The sequence below is a fragment of the Arvicola amphibius genome, chromosome 4 (assembly GCF_903992535.2).
Source record: "Arvicola amphibius chromosome 4, mArvAmp1.2, whole genome shotgun sequence".
Classification (NCBI taxonomy): domain Eukaryota; kingdom Metazoa; phylum Chordata; class Mammalia; order Rodentia; family Cricetidae; genus Arvicola; species Arvicola amphibius.
In genome coordinates, this window is record NC_052050.1 from 64,001,117 (window position 1) to 64,020,391 (window position 19,275).

At 47.4% G+C, this 19,275-nt stretch overlaps 1 protein-coding gene across 6 annotated transcripts in view; it reads right to left on the reverse strand.

Annotated features, from left to right (window-relative positions):
* The window catches only part of Gria1 (glutamate ionotropic receptor AMPA type subunit 1), a 316,597-nt gene extending 299,240 nt beyond the window's left edge, over positions 1–17,357 (reverse strand). For 4 of the 6 annotated variants that reach the window (XM_038326152.1, XM_038326151.1, XM_038326149.1 and 1 more), the window contains exons 1-2: positions 17,276–17,357; positions 14,257–14,394 (exon numbers count right to left, since the gene is read on the reverse strand). In XM_038326152.1, coding sequence (XP_038182080.1) covers positions 14,257–14,394; positions 17,276–17,357 — 220 coding nt within the window. Of the gene's footprint in view, positions 1–14,256; positions 14,395–15,903; positions 15,950–17,275 lie in introns of those variants that run through there. The other 2 variants (XM_038326153.1, XM_038326155.1) reach the window with 1 other exon arrangement.
* Positions 17,358–19,275: the final 1,918 nt, after the last annotated feature.

The window sequence follows — 19,275 nt, forward strand, 5'->3', positions numbered from 1 at the left end:
GAAGAACGAAACAGGCATGAATGTATGCACATGCACACACATGCACATATGCATGCACGCATGTACCTCCAACTATTCTGATAAGCGACCACTCTATAATCTTCTGGAGTTAAGACAGGAAGTGTAGCCAGCTGCATGCCCTCTCTGTAAAGAATGCTTAGGAATCCTGGCTTCTGCTTAAATGCTCAGGGCTTCTGTATCCTTGAGTGTCCTGATTTTACAGAGGATCTAGGGTTAGGTTCCTAGCACTTACATGGGACTGTTCAGAATGTGATGATGATACCCTCTTCTGATCTCAGGGCCATTTGAACACACATGGCATACATGCACACACACATACATATAAATAAAAGGAAAATATTTTCTTTTAAATTTAAGTGTGTTTATGATCTACCTCCCTTGCTAGAATACCTGGTTTAGGGAACCCAGGACCAGAACTCTCATCCTCCAGTGTTTCTTTTGGGACCAGGCAAGTCATGGTGGTTGCTTCTTTCAATGGGTTATCATTGGAAAGCAAGGCAGTACATTTTACATGATGTGCAACAATGTGTCCCTCCTGAAGCCCTGGCAGGTTCACAGGTCACTGGGATAGGATCCCTCTGATTGCGACTTGAGTGCATGAGTTTGTCTGGCCACCATTGACAGCTGTGCTTCTCTTTCTCCCAGGACTAGCAGGCTATCCAGGCCTCTCCCCTGGGTCTTGCTTGAAACAGGTCTGTGAATAGTTAACTTTCTAGGGGGAAGTCATATGAGCTGATGCAATAGGAATCGATCACAGAGCTGGAGGAGAGAGTTAAAGAATTGCCTAACAATAACGATGCCACCTACCACTAAGCTTGCAAAAGCTAATGACCTCATGAACATCCTGCACTAGATCAGCTGGTCTTTGTAGCTGCATCTCCTTCCAGCCATGACAATCCCATGCTGGAAAATGACAGAACGCTGTCAATTCATGACCTCCTATGAAAGAGAACCATGCCACTCTTCCTATAGACAAGCACCGACTTAATACCTCAGTCTGTTTAGCCCGGGGTTAAAGCCTCCTCCTTGAGATCCTGGCTCTCCCTGGCTTCCCTTCTTCAGGCCCAGGAAAGTTTCATTTCTGCCAAAAACTAGAGGAGATGGAACCAATTAGAAGATGGGACCATCTGGTGGTGTGGGCTTAGCAAATCTGCAGCCAAGATTCTAACCGGGATTGTGAAAGTGTTTGTGCACAGTGGATTGAGTGAGCTGAGCAGGGACCGCCTTGTCGCTGGGAGAGTGTACAGTGCCTGGAGATTGACAGATTCCATAGACTTAATACACTTCAGAGAGTGGCCTCAAGGGACGTCCATGCAAATGGACAGCGCTGTTCCAACTGTTTTATGGGCACAGGTTTGCTCTTGGCTGGGAAGGCATTATCAAAAATCTCACATGGCTCTAGCTAATGAATAATAATCAATTTAAAACCTTCTGATCACCTTGATTGGTGAACTTGTCTTGCTTCTCTTTTGAGACTCTTCCAGTTCAGCACATGGACTATGGTCTTCAATGGTCACACTCCCTCCACTCTGAATTTTCCCTTCTACAGAGATGTGCAGTGGGAGAATGCCTGTCTTGCTTTGCTCTTGAGCATCTGACCTCCATTCCGGGAGTGATAACATACTGGCTTCTTCTGGGGTAACTATTCTCCCGTGTCCACATCTATAGGGCAGGCTGATCAGATTAGAGGTTGTGTGTTCAAGGTGGCATGGCCATGAACAAGGCTGCTTCAAGGCAGCGATCATTTGCTGACTCTCACCCTCCAAGCTCTAAGGATGATTATTTGAACACGGCTGGGGCAATCACAAGACATCAGCATCCTGGCTGCTTCACTCATTTGGAAATGAGCATGTGCCCAGGCTTGCGTTCAATGAATGACGCCAGTACCAGGATTTTGTATTGCTGATGGGAAAGGGAAGTTCCTCTTCTACTGGACTTTGAGGGCCAGTGAGGTGTGCTAGTGTTGTTGGGCTGATATGTATCTGTCTACCAATCAACCTGTGTTTGACCACAAAGCTTAGCCTAATGATTAAGAGGCCCTGGCTCCATCTTAAGGCCAATTCAACTCCTTGAATCCAGAGACAAACGGAAACAAAAACTATTCAGATAAGTGGTTTTTTAGCACTTGTCACCATGGAGCCTGGACTGTCCCCTGCACAAACAGGGTTGGCCTTTATCCCTACAAACAAGGATTTTCTTATGTCCACTCTTATGGGCTGAACCACATGAGACGAGTTAGCAATGCAAACATATTGGTGCCTGGGATAAACTTAGCCTTGCGATTTCAATTTTTTTCCCACCCTGAAAAAAAAGATCCATTCATAGATAATGACCACCCTCACAGGAAGACATTAAAGATTAATTAGTCACATTGTATTCACGGTATGTTTATGTTAATGGAGAAGAAGCCTGAGTAATTATATCACCCTGCCTTTCCCTAGCACTTCTGATTTTTCAAAGCCCTTTCAGATGAGTAATGGCACTGGCTTGCTCTAATGACCCGGAGACTCTGCCTTCAGCACCCCATACTGTACATCTGAAAAATAGCTAGACATGGAAGTTCATTCTGCAAGTGCTTGTTGGCTCCAGCAGCCAAGTTATCAGAATCCTGCTATACTAATTATTGCATTTATGCTCAATGCAAATGGTTCTGTTGGTCTTGTCACTCACAGAATCGGGTCAAAAGTTTTTAAAATAAGGCTTGTGAGATGGCTCAGAAGTCAAAGGTGCCTGCTGCCAAGTCTAACTACCTGAGTTTGATCCCCAGGACCCACAAAGGGGAAGGAAATAACCAGTTCCTTCAAGGTGACCTCTGACTTTCACACATGTGAAATGCACTTACACAAGGAAAAGAAATAAATGTAATTTTAAAGTGCTAAATAAAATAAAGCAAAAATCCTCTCCATTTAAGAAGGATTTATTTCTTTAAAAGGCTTTTAAAACAATCATCACATGTTCTTAAGAAGACAAAAAGGTTATGAATTTGACACCCAACAAAAGGAGGCTGTGTATGCAAGGCAGATTCTGGATGTACAGGATCTTTTGGGAAGCCGTTAAGAATGAGTGTGTAGCAGAAGTAGCCTGACTACTACAATAAGTACAAAAATCATGCTATAAAGACATATAAATACACCTACCAAGTCTTAGTTGAAATGTTCACAAAAAAAGATGGGAAATGTATCTTTTGTATTATAATTACACAAAATTTAATTTTGTTTTGTATTTCTGTTCCCATGATGTTTTGTAAAATGCCGGACTTGAAGTATATAAAATAAAAGATAGTCTCAGAGAATCTCTTTCATCCTAAAACTTCTACTTGATGAAGATCCTAAAAGGTGCCCAGCCATTGGGTGATGATTTCATTAACCCCAACCTATCTCATTCATATTGGTATTTTCCTTCAAGCCCTGAGTCCTGGACCTCCAGTGACCTTGGGCTTTTCTGTGCTTTGAGGATGACTGGCTAGGACATACCAAAGAGCACCGAGAGGGCTACGGATGTTGGAAAGAAATATCTAGTAACCTGGGCACCTGGTATCCCTTACCCAAGCTAGCAGAAAGTACAGCAAACTGCTCAAATGCACGGGGCCATGAGACCAAACAACACGCACTGAGGCAGGCAAAGAGGGCTGCCACCATGCCTTGGAAAGAAGCTGCAGGCAGATCACAGGATAAGGAGAACCCACCCAGGGCACAGATGTCTAGAAAACAAACTGGAAATACTCAGACCACTGCACCCCAGCTGAGAACTGTCTTCTTATCTCAGAAGAAGGGAAATCTCCCTTGTGGCTCTGGAGTGGGATCCCTTTGTCATGTAGTTCCTCGCCTCCATGATAACTGTGTGTGGTCTGTGTTATCTCCACAATCTTTTAAATGAAATCATGGAGCATCAACATGTACAAAGGCTCACACCTCTGCAAAGAAGAAGCCAGGCTTTAGTGATACTTTTACTTAAAAAGACAGAGCTTTCAGTAGGTAAGAGGGCTTGCTGCCCAATTATGACCTGAGTTTAGAACCCAGTGGCCACTTGGCATGGCCACGCATGAGCCTGTAACTCTTGTGCTGTGGGAGACACACACACAGGCAGATAGCAGGAGTTTGCTGACCATCAGCTTAGTTTAAGATTCGGTGAGAGACCCAGTCTCAAAGGAACAAGATGGAGACTGATGGAGAAGGATTTCCCACATCCTCCTCTCCCCTCTGCTGATGGGCATACATGTGTGTGCACCTGAGCACACACACACACTCAACTCACACTCACACATATACACACAAGCATTTATTCGTGCACAGACATACATAACACACATTAAAACAAGACAAAGATGCCTGATGCCTTACCCAGAGCGACTGACTTTCACCCTGTTGCCTTTCAGCCACACATCACAACCACATGGGGATTTTGAAAACAGCCTCCCCAGAACCCTCTGAACTCAACAGAATCAGGGTGTCCCCCAGCTCCACAGCCACAGGCGGCCTTGCTCTCCACACCGCCATTGCTGGCACATCACCCATTCATCCTTGAGGTTAGCACTGCAGCACAGTACTCTGTGGTGATGATAATGAGCCACTGAAGAAGCCAAGGTCGTGGACCTCAAGCCATTTGCTCCCAGCGAGCAGAGAAGACTGATATCGGCACCTGAAGGATGTGGAATGCTTGACTCCGGCCGGCAATGGAAGTACTTGGAACTGAGGTGCAGAGGAGAGAGTGGATCAAGAAAGCAAAGAAGGCTCAGGCGAGGGAACAGAGCGGGAGCTGACAGGACAGATTTTCTTCTTTCTCTCCTTCCCTTCCCCTTGCTTCTCTCCCTCCTTCCTTTTTCTCTCTAGTTTACTCCTTCCTTCCTCTACTGCCTCTCTTTTCTTTCCTTCCTCTCCTTCTCCTTTGCCCTTTTCACAGGATTTTTCTAGATATCCCAGGTTGACTTCTAACTCACCATGTGGCAGATATAGCCTCAAACTCATGGCTATCCACCTGCCTCAGTCTAACAACTGCTGAGATTATGGAATATGCAGCATTACCTGAAAGAGAGGCTTTTAAGCAGGGAGTACATACAGGAGGGGCAGTGTATAGGTTCAAGGGAAGGAATCGGGAAATTGAGAAGCAACACCACCCAATATGGACAGACTGGACTCCATATACAACTGTCTTCATATCCAACTCTTAGCATGACTTCCATAATAGAGCTGCATGATTCCCTGCAGTGCACAGGGTCTCCAGAATTTCATGGCCTGCCAGGATCAGCCAGAAACTTCCACAGATACTTCCCTATGGGCTCACAAAGCCACATATTACATCCACTCATTCACATACCATCAGCCTCCCCTTCCTCCCAGCGTCTCTTGCCATTTCCTGCCTGCCTTCACCCTATATTGGATATAGGAGCGATGGAGCAGAGGCCATTATGCTCCAGCCCAAAGTCTTCAGGCTGCTGTGTGGCAACACACCACCTCCTCCCTACTCACGGCCCTTCACTTTAGGGACGGGGAGATCGGGACCATTGTCTGACCCCCATTGAGAAAGTCCAAGTCTGAAGAAGTTCTTCATTACTTAAAATTCTCAGGTGTCTTTCTGTGGCTTAGAATGTGTAGAACAACCTGGCTCCAGCCACACACATCCCTGTGTCTCTCCAGCAGGCCTCTGCCTAGAACACAACTCGACTCTTCCACTCGTCTTTGCTGGTATACCACCACAAGCTTCTGTTCTCCTCTCAGGCACCCTGGCACGACCCCGCCTAGAGTTGGCTCCTATGTGTTATAAGCTTTCCTAGAGACCTGGCCCCTTTATCACATTCACGGAGTCAATTACTTTATTTGAATCATCTGCAGTTGTTCTAGTTGGGACATACGTGAACACGGGCTCTCTTCTGATTGTCATAACCATACGCTCTCCTTAAATATGTCTAGACCCCAAATGAACATGTCAACAGTTCCATATTTATGTGGCTATTTCATATTGGGGTGGGGTGTAGTTTCTCTTATAGTCTTGGTTGGTTTAAGGACTGTCCCTGGCCGGAAGCACTTCTATCTCTGAAGTTTTTTTGTATGCACTCAGCATAAGCATCCAGTCTTAGGCATCCAGGAGATGCTCAGATGATAAAGTGCTTGTCTTACAAGCGTGGAGATTTGAGCTCAATCCACACTTTCCATATAGAGCCAGGCGTGATGGCGCACATTTTCAAACCTGGAGAGACAGAGACAGGTGGATCCCTGAGCTCTCTAACCAGCAAGCCTAGCCTAGCAAAATCCACGAGCCCCAGATTTCACCAAGAGGCTTATCTCAGAAAGAACCACAAGAAACTTAAGGTAGACGGCTTCTGAGAAAAACACTAGTAGTTGAACTTTGACCTTCGTGTGCATGTACAACGTATACATACATGTGCACTTGTATGCACGACCACACAAGGCAGAAGGATGCTGGGAGGGTGCTTGGACAGCTCCAAGACTACCAGAATAAGAAGACAGTCTGTTGTTTGGATCCAGATCTTCGCATCTGAATCTGGAAAATCCAATCCCTGTCAATTGCGCCACCCATGGCACACCTGAGGCAGGTCGTTAACCCGCCTGCCTTTCTGCTTTCTGCTTGAATCCTCTTGTTCTATAGAACCTGAATGGCTCCAGCTGGAAGTTTACTTACAATGAGAGGGAAGTTCGGAAAAACGTTCTCTCTAATGAACATGCATGAGAAAGAGGAAAGGAGATGCGAAGAGGGGGGAGCAAGGGAGGGGAGGAGGGGAACGAGAGGAGAAGAGCGAGCGTGCACGCAAGGTATCGTTTTATTATCTCTTTCTTGAAGCCTATTTACCCTTCAAGACCCCGAGCCCCTTAGGGGAGAATCAATGTTGGTTATGTTTTCTTTCCCCCGGTTCCTATTGCAATGCTCTGTAATGGCAAATGGATTTCATCTCTGGAGCGAACTCTGACCAATTTGCAGAAGCTGCTTAGAATGCTGAGGTGAGAGGGAGTTTGAGGTCATGCTGGAAAGAGTGTGAATACCCGCAGCTGTCTGCATGGTGTGGAATGGGCCTGATGGGACACGGACGGCAGGGAAGGCAGTGATGGGCGCTTTGAGTGACTTGAACGCAACTATGGATGTTCCTGGCTTCCCAAACAGCTAATATAACCACTTTGCCCTCGGGCTCTGAGAAAACAGCAGTCATCTCCCTCCTCCCAGTAGAAGTATTTACCCAGAGGAGGAGGTGTCTATCAATAGCCTCTGTTCAGGAAGAGAGCCGAAAGCCAACCACATGCCAGCATCAACACCCATGTCTCTTCTCGTGAGAATATGATGAAGATGGAGGAGCCCAAGCAGGTTGTCATATCAACCAGAGAACTGTTAACATCTGCTCTCATCCAGGGTCACGGTGTGGGTGTGTTGTGTGAGCGGTGTGGTCATTTCCTCTGAATTGAGACAGGCCTTTCTTGATGGAGAAGAGACACTCATAAGACAGTAAATGAAGTTTCAGGAAAGTGTTGATAAGAAAATATCTGCAGGCCATTCCCAAGGTTAGCAAAACTGAAAGCAGTTGTTGGAGGAGACTCTACTAGGAGTCAGTCTGCTTGCAGAGGGTCTGCCTGGAGCCCCAGGGAGGCAGCTTTAATTCTGGGATGGGCCTTTTGGTGATTTAGCTGACGCTGAGCGTCCTGTGCTCCTGCAAGTAACCCCATTCTGTGCACAGTAGCTCACTAAGCTAGACTCGGGAGGCAGCATTATACTGGTCTGTCATTGGTGCCCTATCGGGAGCCCTATCTATGTTCCTTCCTGTAGCTTCAGGAAGTGCAGAAGACAAAAGCTCTCCTCTCCAAGCTCAGAAAATGGGCACATGCAGTGTGGTTAAGGTAGATGAAGGATACCGATGCTGCGAATTTATCCTCTCCAAACATCTCCTCACCTCTCCTCTCCATCACTAACATCTCGTCCACCTTCCAATGCCCACTCAAGCCTCCCTTCATCTGAAGTCCCACTATCCACAGTCACAACGTCTGTGTTATTTTATCCTGAATCAGACTCCACCTCCACGATTACATGTGTTCCCTGGGCTCTTTCACCTTTGCAACAAAAAAGGAAAAAGTCATCGTCTCTGAAACCCCCCTCCCCACAAATTGCCTTCAAAGACTAACTTGAGCTCTTTGTCTAACATGCAAACAATCTCCATTATTTTCAGTATCAGCATCTGTAATGTGGGATTGTTATATCGACGTCAACCTCTGGGCTGAGTCAGTGACAAGGCTGCTCTGGAATAGCCTTTGCTCACCCCATCCCCAGCCACACTTTCTTCATTTCTATAATAAGGCTGATTTTTTTTTTTATTTTGAGCAATGAGCAGGTGTTATACATCTTTTGTGTCCTTTACTGTTTCTTACAGGGTGAATGGTAGACATTAGAATAGCACAATCCTGGACACGAACGGGAATAAATCAGTGTGTGAGCGCTGGCTCGTGCACAGCAAATCATCTGATTACAACAGCGCATGAACAACAGGGCATAAAGAGAGCTTGGCGAAACCTTACATAGACAGCTTTATACTAAAAAACAAAACAGATTAATTCTCAGTTCTGGATAATAGATGGTGGGTAGGAATGTGCGCCCAGCATTGCTCTGCACATTAATTTTTAAAAAGGAGATAGAAAGGCTGATTTTTGTCTACCTTCTGAAATGCATTCTGAAGGCTGAGCAGCGTGAATCTGTGGACTGTGAGTTTGAGGCTTTGAAGGGAACGCATGAAGCTTATACAACAGCTAAGAGGCCCCTGCCTGTGGCCAGCACCCTAAGCCTTGTTAGAACAGCCTTGGGAATCCCAAGCCGGTCTACAATAGGACCTACTGCGGCAGAGATGTTGTCCTCCTCCTGACTGTGACTTAGTTTATTGTCATCTTTGCTGTGTGACTGAGCCCTGGGCTTTGCTCCTTGATGTTAGGGATGTTTGTATGTGGACTTGGTAGCACAGAGTGCGGGGACGTGCCCTCTCGGGAGACCAGTTCACATTCTAGCAGTGGCTGACTCTCCACATGAGCAGTGTTGCTTGAGAGGTCTGTGAGGCTTGCAGAGGCCATGTTTCCGGGAGCCAGTGGGTTAAGAGAGAGAACTGGGCTGATGGGGAAGGGGCCCATCTGGACAGTCACTCCCCATCCTTTTCCTATTGCTCTGGGCTGCATAGACTTGGGGTTTAATGCTGCTTCATCTTTCAATAAAACAATCTAAATTTTATTATATATGTTAATTATCTATAATTATGTTCTCAGCACATTTCACACACATATGTATTATATATGGACCATAGTGACCCCTTGCCCTCTCTCCTATCTTCTCCACTCACATAAATTCCCTTCCATGTCTCAACCGGGCCCCTCTTCTGCTTTCTTATTTTTGTTTTTACCTTTGGTACTCCAAAGGGTTTCCGAAGGGTTGCTAACAGGACCATGGGGTAAGGGGCTGTTGGCAGGATCCTGGGCACTTTGCCAGTGGCTACACCACTGAAAGCAATGTCTTGTCCTAGCTGCATATAAATCCTCAGGGAGGACGGTCTTGTGCAGATCTTCCTCTGCCTTTTACACTTTTAAAATGACAGGACATCCACATTTTAATATGATATTTCACCCTTTCCCACGGCAGTCTGTTTGGCTCTGCTGGTCATGTTGACCCCTTCCACAGCATGTGATTGACGTCGAGTTGAAGCCCACCTGGAGAGCTACTAGAGACCTGGGAGGGGAAGTTCGCTAATGTGTTCTTTCCCTCCACACCCACTATTTTCTCGGCCCAGAAAGTGCCACCCTCTGTCCTTCCTGTCCTCCCTCCTCCTCCTCCACACTCTCTGAGAGGCCAACCCCAGGCCTCCCTGTTCCTCTAACATTCCTTAGAAATCTCTGCTAAGGCACGTACAGCATTACATTTTAATTTTCTCTTACAGGACAGTGCGCCTCGCTGGGGATAAAGTCCTCCAGGGCAGAGAACGTGTCTTAGCTTTGTCTGCATTTCTGGTACTTAACGTGATGCCTGGGTTTGGTTAAGGGCTCAGAAATGCTTACTGAAGAAATGGAAGACATTTTAGATAAAAGACTTGCTTAAGCTGTGCTGCCCATACTAAGTAGCATAGTCTTCTGGGTCTGCTCTCGAATATTCTGGCTCTGGAAGAAGAGAAGCCATTCTGAGCCTTGCTTTAAACCAGCCCTCGGGTGGATGCTGTGTGCACCGAGGTCCAGACACCTTTTGACTGAACCTCAGGATACAAAAAGCTGGGTCTTTGTTTTCTGGTTTTTGTTTCTTGGTCCTTATAGTCCCTACAACTGGCATAGGGCTTGAGTTGAAGTAGGAATTATGTGTGTGTGTGTGTGTGTGTGTGTGTGTGTGTGTGTGTGAGAGAGAGAGAGAGAGAGAGAGAGAGAGAAAGAGAGAGAGAAAGAAAGAGAGAAGAATGAATGGAATAACGAATAAAGGAATACATGAAAGGCTAATATGGGATTGTAATCATGCTCCTTAGAGCACTAACTAACTGGAGTTCCATGTAGCATGTCACATGTTCCCTTATCCTCTCTTAACACATGAAGACAGGTGGATAAGCAGCCTGTAAACAGTGCTTTACAGAGAACTGCTCCTACCCTGTCTTTGTAGACTTAGGAGACTTCCAGACGTTTGGACTGATGATCTACTCACCACCCCCAAATAATAGCATGTGAGGAATGTCCTTACAAAAACATCAGACTCTCCCTTTGGCCAGTGGGAGACAGGATGCTTCTGCCAGTCTCTCCTGCATCCCATGCCCTGTTTTCGGCATCCTCCCCTCAGACTGCCTGTTGCTGAAACTTCTAGCAGGGACGGCTTATACATTTCCTCTCCTTTCCTCTCTCCACCCTCTGGTGGAGGGATAACGAATAGCAAAATGCATCCAAAACAAAACCGAATGGTCAAATCGAAAGAATAAACACTTGCTCATTTTCTGAAATCAAAACTGAATGGGGCATTAGTTTGAAGTAATGGCTACTTCATATTTCAGAAAACACACAAAGTTAAATCTGAACAACATGCTTTACTTAGTTTTCTGTGTCTGGTGAATTAACATAATCCGCCAAGAACCACAATCTTTGTTTTGATTGTTTTTACTCTGTTCAAACTGGAAGAGACGTACAGATTCCCATAATGATGGGTCACACAAACATAGTCACAAAAGGTTTCATAGCCTCCTGTGAAAAGAGCAGGCAGGAACTAAGATGCCGCTGCTACCCCAGCTCTCCCCCATTCCCTCTAGTCTTGGAACGAAAGAGCAGAAACTGAAGGTCTAAGCATAAATAGCTTTCTTGCTTCTTGGATAGCCTTCCTTTGTCTCCTTTGGGGGTATAATCTAATTAAGAACCAACGTTTTATCCTTGCTCTATTTCCAATGTCCACCTTGGTTTATAACTTGAAGAAACACTGAAAGAACAGCCAGACACACAGAGCAGAAATGAGTACCAGTCGGTGTGCTAGTATATAGCAGTCTTCAAGTTCAAGACCTCAGATCTACTGCCCATAATGGGCAACCTTGCCTGTGTCATGATTGGACCTCCCCAATATCCAGCCAGCAGATTTCTGCAAGATCAGGTCTCGGGTTGTGAAGATAACAGACAAGAAACACCACCTCTTGCCTTCGAACATTGCCTCCTCCTTGTGTCCTTCTTATCTTGTCTTGACACTCAGTGTCTTGACTTTTCAACCCTGTGAGTTGAGAGTATGTGTTCCGGCTATTGATGCACACTGATTCTCCTGTCCTTGTTGGGCAGGGGAGCCCCTTTGAAGTATGACAAAAACAACAAATTTGGGGCCTCTTCTCTAAAGACATCCCCCCAGCACACGCACTGTGTGCTGGTACCAATGAAGACCAGAGGAAGGTGTCAGATCCCCTACATCTGGAGTTACAGGTGCTTGGGAGCCACTAGATGTAGGTTCTGGGAACTGAATTTGGGTCCTCTGCTAGAATCGCTCATGCTCTTAACTGCTGTTCCATTTCTCCAGACCCAAAAGGCATCTTCACACTTGCTTAAGCATAACAAGAGGTTTGGGTGGTATAGACACACTGATGCCCCCACTCAAACCTTCCCCTCATAGACTTTCTCTAAGCCGTAAGAAAAGAAACTGAGGTTATGCAGTAGCTAAACACTTGCTCTTCACTGTTCTCAGTTCCTTTCTGGGATGTTTTCACAGACTCGACGTTAGTTATTTTTCTTCCACATCATGAGTGTGATTGTTGATTTTGACAAGTTGACTGGTTGGCTTTGACAACAAGACTACCTAGGGCATTAGTGAGGCACACTTTTGGGAATGTCTGGGAGCATTAACTGAGTGGGGAAGACCCACCCTGAAAACAGGAAGCGCTATCCATGGCCTGAGTAGTAGGCTAGATAAAAATGGAGAAAGAGAAAACCACTAGAACCCTAACATCCCCCATTTCTCTGCTTCCTGATCTACTCAAACGTGAGCAAACAGCCTTAGGCTCCTGCCACACAGTCATCGCCATCATGAGGGATTGTGACTTCAGTCTATGGGCCCAAATAAAGCCTTCCCACTTCAAGCTGCTTCTCGTCAGGTAGCTGATCAACCAACTAATACAATAAGTAATACACCAGAGAAGACCTTCTAGCCGAGTTTTACCAGAATACAGAGTCGTTACATTTATCATCCATAGGGCCACTCCTGTGCAAGGTCACAGCCTCAACTTAGGACTGGGTCTCTTTAGAAGCTTAGGATCTCTTTAGAAGCTGTATCAGGCCACTGCCTCATCAAATCCAAACACACTCTATCACTTCAGGCTGTTGTTAAGGACATGTGGATCTCTCCGCTTATCCTACTCAGCAGAAATGTGGACCTGAGGGTAAAAGGGGGTCAGAGGACCACTGTTGACTTCTCCACTGACCTTGTGAAGGTTCCAAAGCTGCCCCACCTCTGGCTCCTGTCTCAGAGAGGATGACAACAGTCTCTGCAAAGCCCCATCAAGGTTTAAAACAGACAGTCCACCAGAGTAGCTAGCTCCACAGGTCTGTAACCAGCAATCACGGGATGACAACGAATACCGCCACCCATGCCCATGATGCATTTACCAAAACCCTCTGGTAAATCACAATTCCTCGAGTTCATATTAGCATTATCCTGTGTGCAATCTTAGAGGCAGAGGAAATCCTGAATTCTTCTTATATGGAGACTTCAAAGTCTCACCAGCAGCAACCACTAAGAGGCCTCCATAAGGGAATGTGGGGGAGAGATAAAAGACCCATCCATGCCTTCCACCATCTGCGGCTCAGCAGTGGTCAGGAAGCCAACGGTGCCGGTGGCTCACAAAACCCATGGTGCCCACTCAGTCCAGTCTGGGCTCTGCAATGATTCCTCATTCAAGAAGCTTGTACTTTCTTACCACACATTTCCACTGGAGCCTAGTCCCCAGAGGGACAATGTCTCTGCTGTTTAATTTTTTAGGCCTTCATCTGACACAGAGTGACAACCATGCACCATCCCCCTCACATCCAGATTTACTTGTTAGGTTCCTGTGTCGGTGGCATTTGCTCAACACATTTTACAATGCTGTTGTCCCAGATGTCCCTGCTGTAGCTCCCCCTTGTCGTTCTGTGGAGGACCTGTGTTCTGTTTCATGTCCCAAGGTCATGACTAAAACTCTGTAGACTCTCAGATCCTTTTCCTCTTAACCCACAACCTGTCTCAATCACGCAGCTGCTTCACACCTCTTTGGCAATCATCTTTGGCAATCACCTAGTCAGCACATCTCATAAACCATTCCCCACTTTGCCCAAAGAGAACACTCTTGGCATCCACCTGTGCTCATCAAACATGGGCACACTTTTGTTCTCCTGACAGGTGGGCAGGAAATGGCTGAGGCCTTTTTTTAACCCCATTGTCTTCAAGTCAGAGCCGTTCCTTCCCCATCTCTCAGCAGCTGCCTATTTGCGAAACTCCTTGATAGAGGGGCCCCAGAGGAGTAAGCCAGATGCAGTCAACCTGAGGCCCTCTACCAGACTGGCATTGAGAAACTCACTGATGGTGAAAAACACCCATTCCACAAAGTGCAGCAGGGTCAAAATATAGACTGCGGGAACCACTTCAAAGGCTCTGGAAATTTCCCTTGAAGTGCCTTCTCTCACGAAGACAAATGAGGACTGGAGTCATTTTTGCAACAACAACACCACCTACCCACGGGCCCTCCCGTCAACGGGTCTAGAGCAGAAAGGCAGGGCAGAAATAGCAGCCATTACTTACATCGGTAAGTCATCTCGAAGCTGTCACTGATGTTCACAATATCGATCTGGGGAAGCAGCTTGGGGGGCTCTGTGAGTTGGGACAAAGCGAACCTAAAAGCTGCATGTTCCTGCGATTGTTGGTTTGGAAATAATCCCCCTGTAAAGAAAGAAAAAGGCAATGTAGTAAGTGTGGGATAGAGACCCATTCCAGAGGACCCAGACCTCTCCTGTGCAAAGCCAGAGCTATGGTCATAGCCCTCCCTCGTAAGAAATCCAGACAGACTCAACCAGATGCTGAAGTTTAAACTCTATGGATAAGCTTCTATGACAGGACCCCTAACACCCATCACTCTGCCCCAATGTTTAACTGTGCAGCCCTTGGCTCAGCAAACAGCAGAAAACACAGGACACCTATAGAATTTTACTTTTTCCTTTCTCATTTCTGCCAGATTTTCATGAGCCTGTGTTTACACACACACCCCTTCCCTGCACTTATCTCTTCTTACTTGGATCCAATTTCTTATTCACAGAGGCATTGCAAAGTGACAGAAATCCAGGCCTGGGACCACCTGAGACCACCACTCTAATTATTTGCTCTGAGACGGCCAGATCTGCATGCAGTGATACGAGTCTGTGGCCTTCAAAGCTAATTGTTTATCTTCTCTGAGAACTCGGGGCTTTTGCCTTTCATTGCTCATGTTCCCAGAGACCTAGGAATGTCTGGTTACATAAGGGGTTGCCATTGTGCCAGATGTGGGGGTCTTAAAAGTGTCGAGATGTGCTAACATCTTCTTCCAGTAAACAGTACAGGGAAGGTACCTGCCAGGGTTTTTGTTCCAAGACACAAGGGCACAGGGCTTTCCTTGGTAACACTATGGATGTGCAAACAAATTGAAATACATTCCTGTAAATTAAAACCAGTTATTTCTGGGAGCTGGACTCCAACATATGTGTACACAGAAGTTTATCTCTGATTGGCCAAGAATTCACAGTTCCAGTAATGGTCTGATAACTTCCTATGCAGTGGATACCTGATTGGCTTTAAGAACCAACTACGGAGCTGGAGGCTTGTGTTAGAGATCACGAAGGGAGGGCTGAAGACAGCCTAATGGGGGTGATAATTTCAGCATTTGTTCTACTGGTTGAAGTGTCTCCCTTGTGTTTGAAAAGAGCAACAATTACTGAGACCGAGCATGAAATAGCTTCAGGGAAGTGTGGGCAAATGTGGGTGTGCCCACATAAACACCCCAAGCTCTTACACCACGATGATGGTGTAGACACACACCTGCAGAAGCCAGTCCACAGCTTCCTGGACGAGAGATTACAATTGGCAAAGTACAGACAGTAGGTTAGAACAGATACGAGAAAGGCCATAGGCCGGCACAAGTGACTTGGACACACACTCACACCCCTATTTTAAAGAACAAAAACAAACTAGAAAAAAACTACAAAAAAAATCACCCTTGCTGGGGATGCTCCTCTCTCTCCTCCCAGGTGACCACACCCCACACTCCTCTGGTCCTGGCTTTCTACTCTTTCCAGTGAATGGAAGTAAGCAGTGGGAGGTGGGAGGTGGGAGGGAGCAGCTACAGACTGGGCCGAAAGGGAAGTGTCTCCCGGAGGCAGCAAGTTTGCCTGTAAGGCAGGAGCTCATGCACACATGTACACACTTCAGAATACAGCTTAACAGGTGTCAGGAAACAAAGCAAGTAACTCCATCGTCACCCCAACAGGACCAGGAGTCAGGAAGCTGGAGAGGCCCAAAGAGGCCATTAGCAACACGTGTGGGCCTACTAGATCCCCCCTCCCCACAGTACGATTACCCCCACCCCGAAATACAAACAGTCTCACAAAAAGCAACTGCCGAGATGGAACTCTCTGTAGTAAGCCAGCCCCTGGTGCGGGGAGGACACGGAAAGCCAGTCAGCCAACATGTCTCAAAGCACAGCAGCTTGGCTGATGCTCTATCACAAGGATGCTGAGCTGCTGGTCACCCTGACCCCAAGCCCTGTAACTGGTGCTGTTGCTTCATTAGTCTGTTTTTCCCCCATGGTTGTGGGAATGGCAATATCTGTCAGCTCCCCCTAAACACATGTACAGCCATCAGATGAAGGGAAATGGGGGAAGGAAAAGCATGCAGTGTGTTGAAACCCACCTGCAGGTTGAGAGGGTGGAACCCAGGCATGGGGACCACTGCTGGGGGCCCGGGTGGGGGTAGAGGAAAGAGCCTGTGCATATGTGTGCTTAGAGCACTGGTGTCAGTGTCTGCGGACTGAGTACTAAAGAGGAAGGGGCACGAGGGCGAGGGCAAGAGAACAGACAGGCTAGGAAGTTCCAGGATCAGGGAATGGGGGATTTAGCTTAGCATGGCAGAAGACAGAAGGAAAACAGCTATAGGGGTCCATAGAGCTCTGGCCACAGAGTGGGGGCCTGGGACTTTTCTCCACAGAGACAACCTAGTACCCATCACTCCTTCTCTGTGAGGGGTCTCTTTCCCCTCCCCCAGCCAAGACAGCACTTCATCCCCATCACTCAGGCTATATACGCACATTTAATATATAATTACAACACACACACACACACACACACACACACACAGAACACCCACCATGCTTATTTATATAAATCAACATGAGCAGGCACCATCCGCCTCGCAAGAGTTAACTCCTTTAAACACTCGGAACCCTGTTGGAAGCACAGTCTGATTATATTCTTCCCTCTCCGGAACGGAGGCTCCTCCATTTCAGGCACTCATGCTCGGGGTGCGCGGTGTATGTGCACCTGTGTGTGTGCACACACACGCGAGATAGAACACTTCCCTTGTGCCCCTCGCTGCATTGCTGCATCGGTAAGGAGGAGACCCCTTTCTCCCCACTGGCGACCCAAGTCTTCCTCCCTCCTAGCCTGGTTTTTCCGATTGCCATGCTGCCAAGCACAACAGCTCTGACTGAGAATGGGTTCAGAAATCTCCCCTCAAAAAACAAAAAATCCCTAGCCAGATCCCCAAAGTCCCTCCCCAGCTACCCCCCCTCACTCACCTATCTGGATATTGTTGGGGAAATTGGCACCCACAACCGCACCTAGAAAACCGGTGCAGAAAAAGGCAAAGATGTACGGCATATTCCTTTTTACATTGGCGAAAAAGAAGCCTTGGTCCAACCATAGATTTGGTCTTCCCTCCCCTTCCTTTGATTCTTCTTGCTGCTCTGCCGGCTCTTTTCCTCCTGCAGTTCCTTGCTTGCTTCTTTCCTTCCTCCCTTCCTTCTGTGAGGTTTCTCTTGTTTCTCTTGGAAGGGGAGCCAAGCAGTTAAACTGCAGCCTTAACACCGACTGACAGCCAGATTAACTGAGCCGGGAGCAGCCCGTCCTCATGCTTGGAGCGCTAGCTTGCTCCCCCTCTCCCTCTGCTCTCCTCCTCTTCTCTAGGAGCCAGCCTCTCTCACCCTCCCATTCTCTCTCTCTCTCTCTCTCTCTCTCTCTCTCTCTCTCTCTCTCTCTCTCTCTCACACACACACACACACACACACACACTCACACACACACAGAGGCTGCCAGTTCTCTATGCTGACACCCAGGAGCCAGCTCAGAGTTTCTGTACTGGCCTCCCCTACCCACCACCCCTGCTTTCCTATCCTCACCTCACTTTTCCTTTCTGTGGATGCATAGGGTGGAGGGGGATGGAGGGTCAGGGGTGCTTTCCCATAAAGGGGCAACTCACAATCCTCTTCACCTCCCCCACCTTCCTCCCCTGTGAGAGCGAGCGCTCTCAGCCCCTCCCCCCCAGCCAGGGGATAAGATGCTACTGGGAATGCGGGTTCAGTTGCAAGTCAGTAGGTGGCAGGGGGTCCCCACAATAGCTCTGGATTCACCAGCTGCCTGATCTAGGTCACTTTTTCCAGTAGTGCACAGGTTGTGCTGGATATATCTCCTACACTCCACTGGCCCAATTATTCCTACAACTAATTCCCAAGGGGGAGACCCTAGAAATCCCTCTCCAGAAATTTGAAGGGGAGACACAGAGAAAGGCAAACAGCACTAGCCTCAGTGTGACTGCCAGGTAGTGGGACCAGGATGTTAGAAGGCCCTTCCACCTTTAGGAATGCCATGGGTGGCCTCTTTGAAACCCTAGGTGTTTGAAGTTGTCCCCCAACCCTTTTCCTTGCAGGGCGCGGGAATCTTTAATGGCGGAGTTGTGTGGGTGGGTGAACAAGGAAGATTCAGGGTACGCACACAGGGCAATTATATGAGTCATTTTGCGTTTTGATTCCAGTCAGAGGACACAGGCTGCTCTCGCTTGCATCTGCACACTGTGTGTGTCCGGTGGAAGCTGGGCCTCCCTGGACCATGCTGGACTGCAGCTGGCTCGGAGATACCGCAGAGAGAATGCTGTGCTCAGGATGATAGTGTGAGCTGTGAGACAGCTGTCAATAACAGCTGCGCCTGTGTATGGTCTCCGAAACAACATCACAGCCATTCTTCTCCCGTCACACTCAGAAGTGGCCGTGCGTCCTAGGAGTCTGAAGTAATGATAACACTCAATGAGGCCTATTAAACTTGAAATATTTTTTGCTACATTTTAAAGTGTGTGTGTGTGTGTGTGTGTGGTGTGTACCCATGCATGCCATGACACACGAGTGGAGGTCAGAGGACAACCTGTGGGATTTGGTTCTTTTCTTCTATCATGGGGGACCAGGGATTAAGCTCGGGTTATCAGGCTCTCCAGCAGGTGCCTTTACTGGGTGAAGCCATCTCCCTGGCTCTGGGTCTGTGAACTTAAAGGCTTTTGCTGTTGCCAATAGACTCGCTGTCCTCACTGAGATGCTTGCCCAGCACAGAGCCTTGCCAGAAAAGCAAGGCCTACTTGTCCTGCAGTTGAGGAAGCAAAGGACTCTGCGCCAGGTAATGCTTTGCTACTGGATAGAACATTTTATCAAGAGACTCCCCGCATCCTTCTCCAGCACTGCACCATCACGCCCCGAGACTTGCTGCATGTGCTACCTAAAGGAGGAGCAACGTAGATGCAAGGTCCCTTGTGCTT